The 12391-nt window shown below is 58.6% G+C and overlaps 1 protein-coding gene across 2 annotated transcripts in view; it reads right to left on the minus strand.

The window, feature by feature from the left end:
* Positions 1 to 1240: 1240 nt before the first annotated feature.
* RAB11FIP3 (RAB11 family interacting protein 3) overlaps positions 1241 to 12391 on the minus strand; it is an 86209-nt gene continuing 75058 nt past the window's right edge. For both annotated transcript variants that reach the window (XM_058710965.1, XM_058710964.1), the window contains 8 exons: positions 10249 to 10342; positions 9613 to 9716; positions 6582 to 6722; positions 4765 to 4846; positions 3868 to 4005; positions 3460 to 3615; positions 3141 to 3281; positions 1241 to 3059 (listed from right to left, as the gene is read on the minus strand). In XM_058710965.1, coding sequence (XP_058566948.1) covers positions 2946 to 3059; positions 3141 to 3281; positions 3460 to 3615; positions 3868 to 4005; positions 4765 to 4846; positions 6582 to 6722; positions 9613 to 9716; positions 10249 to 10342 — 970 coding nt within the window. In that variant the 3' untranslated portion in view covers positions 1241 to 2945. The remainder of the gene's footprint in view (positions 3060 to 3140; positions 3282 to 3459; positions 3616 to 3867; positions 4006 to 4764; positions 4847 to 6581; positions 6723 to 9612; positions 9717 to 10248; positions 10343 to 12391) is intronic.

Genomic DNA, 12391 nt, shown 5'->3' on the forward strand with positions numbered 1-12391 from the left:
GAGTGGCTCTGTGTCCAAGGAAAGGGGAGGGAGCTGGAAAAGGGTTGGAAAGGGCCGAACACAAACAGCCCTGTGACAAAGAGCCCTGTGTATCGGTGGGAGGCGTTGGCTCAAGCATCCCTGTGCAGATCCCACGTGCGCCCATGCTGTTCTCGGCTTTGGGACACAGCAGTAGACGACATACCCAAAGACCTTCACGGAATGGAGATTCTAGCGGGATTCGGGCACAGGGACCCTCGGTGGTGGTACGCACATGCTGGACCAGGGGCAAGTGGGCCACGTGCAGGATGACAGTCTGTGTCCTCACTGCCCTCCTCACTGCCACCCACACAGGATCCAGGGCTCCCAGGCCTGACCCTGGTGACCCTTTGGAGTCCGGCTGCTGCAGCCCCAGCTGGGGAGGAGTCCTGGGGCCCCTGCTCACCACAGGCCAGACCGTGTCCCCTCCCCATGGCCCTCAGGTTATTGGCCCGGTGGGCCAGCACACCTGGGCTCAAGCCCGTTTGGGGCCTTGCTGGGTGGTTGGGGGTGGGGTCTTTGGTCTTCCCTGGACCTTTCAGTTTTGTGACTGGCATGCAGGTAGCTTAGTGCGAGGAGTGTGGTATATGCACGGTTTGCCACTCCTATGGATACTTGGGCTGGGGAATCGAGTCTGGGGGGTTTGGCCAACAACCCCCACTTCAAATTAGATTTAGTCACTTGCCCATAGAACCTTCTCACTGTCCTCCCCGACTACGGTGGCACTTGAGCTCTCCTCCTCAGCCTGGGCACCCAGCCTGACCTTCTTCCTGATATTCAAGCCAAATCCTGTCGGGACCTGTGCTTCCCCTGTGCTTTCAGTTTGGGTATACTGCGTGACCCAACCCCCCCCCACCCCCCACCCCAGGCCTGTTCTTTATCCGATTACATGTCCCATGGGGACACTGAGGAGCCCCAGGTCTGCGATGCAACCCCTCAGCCCAGCTTATACTCGGGCTGTGTCCTCCCATAAACACCCATGGCCCCCAAAGCCCCATCACATGGCCCCGCCCCAGGAGGGACCCTTGGCTGAGCTCCGCTGGGGGTTCAGACTGGAGGTGCAACCCTGGGGCCTCCAGGAAGGGCCAGCTTGACCAGAAGGTCTCCTGCTGTCTGAGCTCACGTGGCGCAAAGCCTCCAACCCCCAAATACATTGGGGGACCAGGCGAGGCCCATGGCACCCCCACCCAGCCCTCAGACCCCACGGAGGAAGAAGCCGGCCTCAGTGGGTATAGAAAGCTTTAATCTTCGGTGAGAGCGTCCTGGCCTTGCCCTCTAGTATCCAGGTCACCACTGCTCTGCCTGAAAAGTCTTTCTCAAGGGGAAGGAAAGAGGATCACTGTGCAAGTCCACACCTGGGTGTGTGCATGAAACATCTCCCTGCAACTCATATTTACAGCTACGGTACCGTTGGGTGATGGACAGAAACAGATCCAAGTCTGTGTCACGGGGGCAGGGCTGGGCACGGAAAGCAGAGTTCCAGTATTTATTATCATACATATATATATATATATATATATATATATATATTTCATGTGTATACACAGATAGTTTTCTCTCTTGGAAGTATTAAAAAATTGATCAACCTTCAATCTATAAAAAATACCTACTCTACATGATAGAAAAATCTCTCCTCCAAGTTTACACTGATTTACACCCAAGGCTTTCCCCAAAATGTACAATACGAGGCAACATCTTAAATCTTAGTGTAGAAGGTGGGCCACACGGAGGATGGAGGGACACAGGGCAACGCACACACACACGCACACACACACACACACACACACACGCCCTCACATACGCACTTGCACGCAGCAGTGGCCAGTCTGTGTGTGGGGTCTTGACCCACCTGGAGCACCCAGAGGCTCCTGGACAGTGCTCAGGCGCAGGGTGGGGGCAGGCCCAGCAGCCCCCACGGTGGTGCAGTGCCTGGTGGTGGTGGCACAGAGCCAGGCAATGGCTTTCTTGAAGGAACCCACAAGCTGCCAGGAGGGCCTTGATCTCTGCTCCGGATCTATGTACTTAGAGAACCTGCACCACCCAGCCTCCTCCAAAATGCAGCTCGGGGAAGGATGGCCACTTCAGTGACTTCAAACTCCCAGAGGAACCATGGTGCCAGACATGTGGACTCTGGCCTGGGAGACCGGGACTTCACCCAGAGCAGCTGAGACGTGCTCAGGGAGGGGAGGGCTCCAGGAGGCCGGGGACCACACCCATGGGGAAGCAGTTTCTCACCACGATGCTGCCACACCTGGAGTCAGAGGGGCCCTGAGACCCACCCTGCGCAGGGAGCATGCTCCATGTGGTGGGACTCTCAGGTCCTGATTTCGGAGCAGAGGCTCGGCCCCAGCCCTGTTACCGCAGCAAGGGTTTGGGGCATGGGGACAGCTGCGTGGCCAGCTGCAGAGCCCCTGGGTCTGAAGCTGGACTGCGGTGCCCTCTCTGGATGGGTGGCTGGGCGGAGCAGCTCAAGAGTCACAGCCCCAGGAAAGCCGGGGTCCTGCAGCTCCCGGCCAGAGCCTGATGTGCACCGCCTTGCCTGGCAGTCCTTCCCACGCCACCACGTCTGGTGAGAGGGTCCTGGGGCCTCTGTGCCATCCAGGTGAGGGCCCCTGAGCAGATGCAGATGGCAGTGTCCCGGTGGGGACGTGTCCTTCCTTTCTTCCCTGACAAGTAGGGCAGCAGAGAGATCTGCCACATGAGAGAGAGCTCGCAGAGGGGTTCGCCTGAGCCTGAGCCGTGCTCCCCACATCTCTGCAGAGAGCAGGCCCAGCCCCACCCTCTCCTGCGTGGGCCCTGGCCCCGGAGCTCCTGTTCCTCTTCCCTGTGCAGACCCTTCTATGCACCCCAGCCCAGCCGCTTGTCTCGGCTGTGTGTGCGCCGTGGCCATCTCCTGGGTGCGGGTGGGGTCCTGGGCCTTCTTGCCTCTACTTGACCTCCAGGATGGATGGGTTGGTCTCCATGATGGCCACGATGATCCGGTCAATGTAGTCCTGCAGGCGGAAGTTGATCTCCTCCTGCTTCTGAATCGCATCCATGAGCTGTGGGAAGAGCAGCGGTCAGTGCTGGGTTGATGCACAGACTGTGGCACATCCCGGTGGCCGGGCCTGGATGGGCCTTACCTCATCTCGGGAAACGGAGCTGATCTCCGCAGCCAGGGACTCTGAGAAGGACGTGGAGAAGAGGTTCTTGGCACCCTGGATGCTCAGGTTGATGATCTGCCCATTGAGCTCATCATTCTGCTCCTTCAGGTTACGGTTATCCTGAATAGGGGACACGACAGGGTCACTCCCGGGGCGGGGGGCCCCCGCTAGTGGCTGAGCCCGCATAGGGAGTGGCTGGAGTGGCCTCTGGCTCGGGCACCAGCTCCCTGCGTGCCCCCTGCCCCATGCTGGGCTCCTGGAAGCTTCTGCGGGGATACAGGGGTGTGGCTGCCCGCACCTGCTTCAACCTGCGGACCTCCTGCTCCAGCTCGCTCTCGCGGGTGCGGCTGTTGTACTCCTGCAGACCCATGCTGCTGCCCCGGCCCCTCCTCTGCTCGGCCTCCAGCTTGAAGAGCTGCAGGTGCTCCAGCTGCTTGCGCAGGTCCTCGATCAACTGCAGGCAACCACAGGGTGAGCAGGCCTTCGGGCACCCGAGGCAGCGAGTGGCAGCTCAGCCCTCAGCTTCAGAACCTCTGGGTCAGTCCGAGCGCCACGTCCAAGTGGGAGGACAATGCCAGCCATGCTTCCCAAACACCACCTCACGCCCAGCACCACATGGCCGCCAGCTGGTCTCAGGATGTGGAGGGCACAGGCACGGACCCCACGCAGGGACGCAGGTCCCACCCCTACCGGGTGCCACGCTCACCTCCTGGGTTGCCTCCTTGTCCCTCTGGAACTGGTGCCTCTCGTGGCTCAGCCTGTCCCCCAGCTTCCTCCTGTTCTCCTGCTCATCACTGAGCCGCAGGGATAACTCTTCCATCTCATCCAGCAACTTCTGCTTCTCCTGTGGAAATAAGCCTGCCTGCTGCCCCAACCACACAGCTTTCCCGAGTCTTCCGTGGCCCCCGGGCTCAGCCCATAATGGCTGCGTCTCAGCCATCCCATCACCCGGGCATGGTGCTCCTGGAGCAGTGCTGACCCCGAGCACCGCGCCTGCAGATGCGCCTGGGGTGCCCTTGGCGCAGGGTGTCTGCACAGGCCACACTGTTCCTCAGGCGAGGCAGGGCAGAAAGGATCCATGCAAGAGCAGGATCTGACCCACGGCTGCCCAGAGGGAATAGTTCATGGGAGTCAGAGCCCAGGTGGTCTCAGATGTTCTCCGGGTTCGGAGCTTCCCAGGGGACACGTGACCGGGAGGGGAGAGGAGGGGAGGAGAGGCTTCTCGAGTGAACAGCTGCAGGACAGGGCACGAGGGGTCCAGCTGGGTGTCAGCCCCTGGAGGACATCATCCCTGGATTCAGACCACAGGTTAATGTAAACTGAACTCTTGGATCCGTGAGAAAGCTGGGAAGCCAGGCGGGGACCGAGCTGTCCTTGTCCTCACCGTATGGGGCCGGTGGGCCCAGGGTAACAGCTTGCGCTACGGAACAGCATAGCTTCCTGGCCTCTGGTCCCACCCCGTGGCTGGCCGAGTGGCTGCCTCGCTTCAGAGGACCCATGAGGTGCAGAGGGTGGCAGGCCCGTGAGCCGGCCTGGCTGACCGTGTGTCCACATGTGACAGGGCTGGGCTCCACCCACTCTGTGCTCCCCACTGACCGCTCACCTCCTCCAAGCGCTCAATGTTGGCCTTCAGACACGGCGTGCAGGACCTTAGCTCTCCGTTCTCCTCATCTAGCTGCTGCAGCCTGGGACACAAGAACAAAGCTGGGACTTCAACCCAGAAACGTGGCTCCTTGGGGCAAGGGAGACCCAGTGTCTTAGCAGCCCTGCCAGGAGCTGCCTAGGGAGCCACAGAGGCCTCCTCAGATGCTCCGACCCTACATACCACTCAAGTACTCTGGGCCCAAGCTTTCCCTTACGCTGGGACAGTTATTAAATACACTTGGGGGGAGCACCTCAGGGGCTCAGTTGGTGGAGCACCCGAATTTGGGTCATCATCTCACAGTTCACGAGTTCAAGCTCCCATGTCTGGCTCTGTGCTGACAGCTCAGAGCCTGGAGCCTGCCTCTGATTCTGTGTCTCCCTCTCTCTCTGCCCCTCCCCCACTTGTGCTCTGCCTCTCTCTCTCTCAAAATTAAACAAACATTAAACAAAATACACTTGGGGTTGGGGATACTTTGGGGTTTACAGAAAAGTTGCAGACGTGGCGTGGAGTCCCTGTGGGCCTGGCCGGTACTGCTTCCTGCATGGCATCTGCCCGTCATGTGGTCACGTGGTGCCTTTACCACAGCCCTGCGGGGTATACTAGTCATCAAACCATAGACTTCATGTCATCTCCCAATCGTGCCCTCCAGTCCCTGGGCCACACTGTACACGCTGCCTCATCTGCTTTGTCCCCTGCTGTCTGTGGCAGTCTCCCGGCCTTTCCTGACTTTTCATGGCCTTGACAGTCCTGAGCAGTTCTGGTCACTTATTTGGTAGCGTCCCTCACGCTGGGTTGATCTGGTGTTTCTCGTGATGAGACGGGTCATGGAGGGGAGGTGCCCTTCTCGTCACCAGATCGGGTGTCTGAGTCCTCACGACTCCCCACAGGTGATGCTGACCTGGATCGCCTGGTGAAGGTGTGTTTCCCGGGTGTGTACTATGTCAGGTGCATTTTCCCGTCCTTCTCTGTCCTCTGGAAGCCGGAATCTGGGCCCGGCTGAACCCAGAGCAGCACCCCACTGCGTCTACATGCCAGGGGGCCTCGTGTCCAGGTGGCTGGCACAGCCCTGCATGCAGCCCCTCCTGCACCCCTACTCTTAAAAACGCACAGGAGCTCTTCTCCAGTCAAGTCCAATGCACCCCAGCGTTAGGAGTGGGGGAGGGACACTCGGGCTGCAGAGCCTGGAAACCCACTCATCTAGTTACACCTGCCGTATCCCAAATTCGGGAAGTGGCTCCAGCTCAGCTATGAAATGAGCCATCAGATGCCCTTGCCCTCTCTGACCTTGGGGAGGACCTCTGGGGAGATCTCAGACGGCCTGTTCAAGCATTTCTCCGCTGACGGACACGCGGGCTCTCTCTCCCCAACGCTGTAAGACCCCCGCTCGCAGAGACAACCATACGCGTGTGCCGCATGTCCGGCCTACACCCCGCGTGGTGGCTGCTGCTGCTCCTGGGCCTTGACAGGCTGTCTCATGCAGGGCGTGCAAACCCACGCTGCTTTCCCCACTTTTCCTGACTCTTCAAAGGTTCCTACCTCCGGAGCAGCACAAAGGCACTGCGTCAAGTTGTCTGCAAGAGGCCTGGCGTTCTGACTAGGAGAACCCCAACTAGAGACGGACTCAGAAGGACATCCACGTAGGGTCAGTCTTTGAATTGTGACACTGAGCACTTTTACAGCTTTCCTCGCCTGGGCTTTCCCTTTCTCTAACATCGGCTTTATTCTAAGACACCGGATGTGCTGGGAGGGGCAGCCACCGGGGCTGCACGCCCCACCTGGCCTGCAGGCTCTCCACCTCGATGCTGCGCTCCCGCTCCATCCTGCACACGAGCTCCCGGTGCCTCCGCGCCTCCTCCAGCGCCATCTCACAGGCTCGCAGCTCCTGCTCCTTCAGCTGCTCCTCAAGGGCATTGGCTCTGTGAAGGCGAAGGGAAGGAGGGGCAGCAGAGAAAGAGAGACCCCCCCCACCCAACAGCTCTGGTCAAGGATGGTTCTGAAGGAGGGGTCGTACCCCCCAGACAGCCTCGGCCTCCCATGCCCGCACCCAGGGCCTCGAGATGGTGGCAAAGTTGTGACAGCAGGGACGGTCTCCAGCGCTCTCGGGAAGCTCGCTCGGCGTGTGGCCAGGAGACCCTCCCAGGGGCACAAGCCCACCAGGAGCCCGCCCCCGGGAGCACCCTGCACGGACACTGTAGGCTGAGCACCCAGGTCACCCATGGGAGAGGCACGGGTGGGTGTTAGCAGTAACCGGAGACAAAGGAAACGTGCACATGGGGGCCCTGACCCCGGCACCTTCCCAGACCACCACACCCACGTGCAGGAAGCAGGGAATGCCCATCCCAGAGAGAAGGGCTCGGGGCCCTGCCCATGGAGCCCACATCCACAAGCTGTCGATGCACACAGGGCTTCTCAACCTCCTTGGGGTGCCTCACACGTAAGAGTGAACGGAGAGCCCAAGATCACCAGAAACCATGGGAAAGGTGTTGACAAAGTGGCCAAAGCAAACAGAGAAAAAGGACCTCATGCAGGAGAAAGCCCTGTAACCCAGGCCTCAGAGCAAAGACACTGCTTCCAGGAAACAGGAACAGGACACCAGAAGGGAATTTACAAAGTGATTCTCAGAAATTAAAAACATGAGAAGAAAAAATTTTAAATTCAACAGGAGAGCTGAAGAAGAAAAACAAGGATATTAGAATTTTAAAAGACGGAAATGACAAAGAGAATAGAAAAGTAAAGAAAATGAGAAAGTCCAGAAGGTCTAACGTTGGATTAACAGAAGTTCAGACAAATAAGAAAATGGAACAAGCCGTGCAGAGAAATAATTCTAGAAATCTTCCCAAAGCGGAAGCACAGCTTCCAGATTTAAAGACTGGAAACCACGTGCCAGCACAGGAAACGAGACCCTTCCGGCATCCAGGCAGAGAACTCAGACCCCACAGAGGGCAGGAAGAACAGGAGCGCCAGGCTTGAGGTCACAGTGTGGTCAGAAGGCCCAGAGCCTGCCTGCCAGGTCCCGGGGACCCATGCTTCCGAACAACTCCAGACCCAGTCACACTGGCAGCAGACACACACGTTGCAGACACACAAGGCCTCACAGAACCTGCTTCTCTCCGCCCGCCCCAGGTGATCATCCGGGGTGGTGATCCAGAAAGTACGAAGCTGAGCACCAGAACCTGCGTGGGGGGGGGGGGGGGGGGGGGGGAGGGTGTCGCTGGGATGGCAGGAAAGGCAGCAGAAGCATGCTGTTTTTAGGAGAGCTCAGGCAACACCTAAAGAAATACCACAGGTTTGGACGTGGCAAGCCCCGGGGCACAGCACGTGGACTTTCCACTCCATACGTGGATAACTGATAAGTGTCATCGGATCAAACGAAGCCTCACCAGTCAGCTTGAGAAATGAGTGCGGTGGCCCATCCACGTCCCTCTGGACGCGAACAAGGAGGGAGAACACGCGCCTCCGGAGATGTGGCAGATGCTCTGTGCAGCACTGGAACCAAGCCCCTCCATGAGCGTGCCGACCCCACCCAACTCTGCAGCAAGGCCACGGGCAGACCCTCCCGTGAGAGCCTGGAGGGCGTGCAGCTGCCTGACCCAGGCCCTCGACTACATAGGGAACCTGTTTCTACTGTTAAAGTGACATACGGAGTAGGTGTGCAGTAACACGACTCGTTCTAATTCTCAGCATCCAAAGAGGAGACTGGAGGACGGGTGGGGAAGGTCAGTGCCTTCCAGGATGAACATATCACGGCAGGAGCCAAGCAACCCCTGGAGCCGTGAGTGCACGCGGGCCTGTGTCCTGCCATCGGGAGCACTCACAACACCTACTCAGGTGAGCCTGAGATCACAGAATGTGTGGCAGAGCCAGCCTCAGGCCCGGGCCCAGGTACAGGCCGCCCAGTGAGGGCAGAGCCTCCAGCCTTCCCCCCGCCTCCAGGGCCTCCCCACACTGTCTCGTCCCCACAATGTTGTTTGTGTCCCCGTGACACCCAGCTGCGTGCAGGCACAGCCCAGGGAGTTGACGCTCCTGAGCCAAACTCATATGCTGCAAGAGACACGTCCTCCCTTATACTGGGTGTGAGGCTACATGGCAGGAGTGGTTCCAAAATGCAGACAAAACAATGGTGGGGGAGGTCAGCACGGATGCCCAGCTGAGCCAGACTGTGCGTGCCTTCTGCCGGTGGCTCCCGCTCTCCTCCCGTCCCTGCAAGAGCCCGCGTGCTCCAGGGTGGGTCCAGCTCCCCAGTGCAGGAGCTCTGGAGGCCCTACCCTTCCTGGCCCCACTGGCTGGCTCTGACGATGGCCTGTGCCTCGGTGTCCTCGCCTGCGAGATGGCACATTAGGTGGCACCTGCCTCACAGGACACGGTAGAGGGGACGATAGGGGTGTACCAAGCACAGCAACAGTCACAGAGCAGCAAGCCCATCTCCAGGCATCTCTGGGCCAGGACAGGTTCTCGGAAACAGGGACACACATCGGGGACCCTACCAGAGAGTTCCATGACTCTCCACATGTGACCTCCGCCAGCCTCTCCTGGACACTCTGCGCAGGCAGCTTGGGTGCTGGCCGTCATACTCCTGACAATTGAGGTGGTGCCTCCCTTTGGTCTCTCCCCTGGGGCCGGACACACGCCGGGGGCAGGGGCAGCACTAAGTGGGAACCACGCTTGGGAGGCCGCTGGCACCATCCCCTGACCTGGCTCCCGGTGGCTGGTGGAGGGGCACTCCCACGTGTGAGCCACATCGTGGCAGCAAGGGGGTTGCGGGGTCACACGCGGACAGGCAGCCAGGGCCACGGACGCCCTCCTCACCTGTGCACGAGCTGGAGGTTCTCCTGCCGCAGCCGACTGTGCTGCTCCCCGCTGGCAGCCGTGTCCTTCTCCAGCTCCGACACCCGTTTCTCCAGGAAGACGACCTCGGGAGTGACACAGGGGCTTCAGAATCAGGAGGCGGTGTCCACTGGGCGGGACCGGGGTCCGTCCAGCTCACGGAGGAAGCAAGCAGGGACCCGGGAAGAGCTGCGGGTATTCTGCCACTCCTCCTCCCTTCTGGCTGAGCTGGCCCTTGAGAAACTTGGGGTCGCTTCCACAGCATGGCTGTCCTGCCCCGAGGAACCCCCCACACGGACTCTCTGGGAACTCTGACTCCACACGTTGTCTGGCTCTGTGGTCACCACCCTGTAACCTCGAGCACCCCCAGATTCCGCCTCCAGGAGTCAGGGGAACAGAGTCCCTGCACGTCGGTGCAGCCAGATGGGCCCGCGGGCAGATACGGCTGACAACCGGCCTCTCCATGCACAACGGGAAACGCTCCTTCCACTGCACAGTCGCTGGGGCCTCTGATGAGGCTGGCACCCCCCACCCCAGCATGGCCTGCACCCCAAGGCGGCAGCACCGGCACACGTCCTCAGACCTGGCTGTGCCATCTGCAGGTGGTCCAGGGCCTACCTTATCAGCAATGTCCTCTTCCATGCCCTCCACGGGGTCTGGGGCAGGGTCCTGTAGGGCCTCCACAGTCAGGGCCCCTGACTGGTGCAGGTACCTGTGGAGAAGAAACAATAGCCCAGTCCAGAAAAGGTCCCTCAGCAGAGCACAGCAAGGAAAAGTCACTAGCTCTATAAACGTGAGCATCTGTTGGGCTGAACACCAGAAGCCAGCACCACGGGCCCAGGCTTCCACCGAAGGGGGTCCCGGCAGGACACAGCCACCCAAGGGCCACAGGATAGCCCCGCTGCTCTTTGGAACCTGACGTCCTGGCCGCCTTCCTGGGAAGCTAATGGATGAGGGTACTTTGTCCTCGGGTAATAAAACACGACTTCATTCCTCTCTGCGATATGAACTAATCTCCTCTCGGCCACAGGCCCGTGAAACATTAATTCGGGATCATACCTTCTGCACGCAGCGTCACCCACACGCACTCTTGCTACCTGGTTTTCAAACACACTCCTTACGTGGCAGTAACAGCAAGAGGCCAGGGGTCTCTTTCGAGGCCGCGCCTGGAGTTTCTCCCGGGGTCAAGCTTGGGAAGACGCGCAGACGCAAGCACCCCTGCGGCCGCAGCCCTGCACTGTGGGCCACGCCAGGTGGACCTGCAGAAGCGCCCTCAGTAGCCTCAGAGGCCCTCCTTCGTTCCCCAGCCACTGGCGCCCTAGCAGGTGCTCAGCAAACTATGTTCACAGTCACCCCAGAGGCAGTCTCACTGGCTACGGTGACACTGTATCAGCTTAATTTACCTGCACTTAAAACGCTCAGACCATTTGCACAGAGTCCCAGCAGCAAGTCTACCCACGATGACCCAGGCTCCAAACTCAGTAGCCTGATGCTCACAGCTGTGTGGCCTTGAGAAAGCCGCTCACCTCTCTGAGCCTTACTCTCCTATAAAAATGGGGATCATGAGCTATTATGAGGTGTAAATGAGGCTGTATAAATAAACAGCTCCTTTTAAGGACACAACACACGATAAGAATTCAATTAAAATGCTATTAAAAACTACACTGAAGATTTCTACGTTATCAAAGGCATGAAATTCTATTTCGTTTTTAGCACTGACTGAGCTGATACATTCCTTAAATCTTTTTCGAGGTATGTTCTAAGGGGAACAAAAAAGGAGGACATCTTCACCCCTGGGGATCAGAAGTCCAGCGGAGGTATCCTGGGTGGGACACTGAGCACCTTTCTGTGGATTTCATCTGATTCCCTGAAGGGTGCTAAACCCAAAGGGCCATCCTGTTTTTGTCCAACTGCTGTGTTTAAATACCCCTCCATGACTTTGGCCCCAACATGGGTTCCTAATATGTGGCCTCACCGTGTGGCCCCTTTAGGCCTTGTTTATCTAAATCCACCACCACGCAGGAGACCCACCAGGAGAGGGGGCTGTGGGAGATGCCTGATGCACCCCAAGGGTGCCTTCTGTGCATGGCAGCCGTCAGCCCTGTAGCCATCCCGCTGGTGCTGCCCCCTGTCCTGAGGTCGGCTGTGCTGTGTGCAGGTTCCTCCGGGTCCTTGTACGCACACTGACCCCAGAACCACTTCCATCTAGGCCAGGCACACAGCCAGGTCTCAGAGGCCAGAGCTGGAGGTTCCAAACCACACGGTCCAGTGCCACATGTAAAGAGTTGAGACAATGTGAACAGCGAAAGCACCTGTGACTGAGTTTTCCTTAGAATTCTAGTGATGGTTTGAAGCGTAAAATGGCAGATTAAAACTGTGTGTGTGTGTGTGTGTGTGTGTGTGTGTGTGTGCGTCTGCGTGTGTAGACTGTAAATATGCTGTTTGTGAACCAAACTATAAACAGTCGCAGACTAGACTTTTTCATACCAAATGGTATCTGTGAAGGAAAGATCAAATTCTCAGAGAGTATTTCAAAGGAGCAGGCAGAGAGAGACTAAGAGCTGAGGTAGCACGGGCCCAGGGACCCCAGGGCCTGTCCACATCCTGGATACAGGAGGCTGGGGGGAGAGATTTTACCTTCTTTCCTGTCACCATCTGTAGGCCGTCTGGGGTGGAACATGGTGGGGAGGAGGAAAGCAATGCCAAACTTGTAACAAACGTGTAGTTTGGACTGCACGTTATGTTCCCTGGAGTCTCGATG

The sequence above is a fragment of the Neofelis nebulosa genome, chromosome 18, assembly GCF_028018385.1.
Source record: "Neofelis nebulosa isolate mNeoNeb1 chromosome 18, mNeoNeb1.pri, whole genome shotgun sequence".
Classification (NCBI taxonomy): domain Eukaryota; kingdom Metazoa; phylum Chordata; class Mammalia; order Carnivora; family Felidae; genus Neofelis; species Neofelis nebulosa.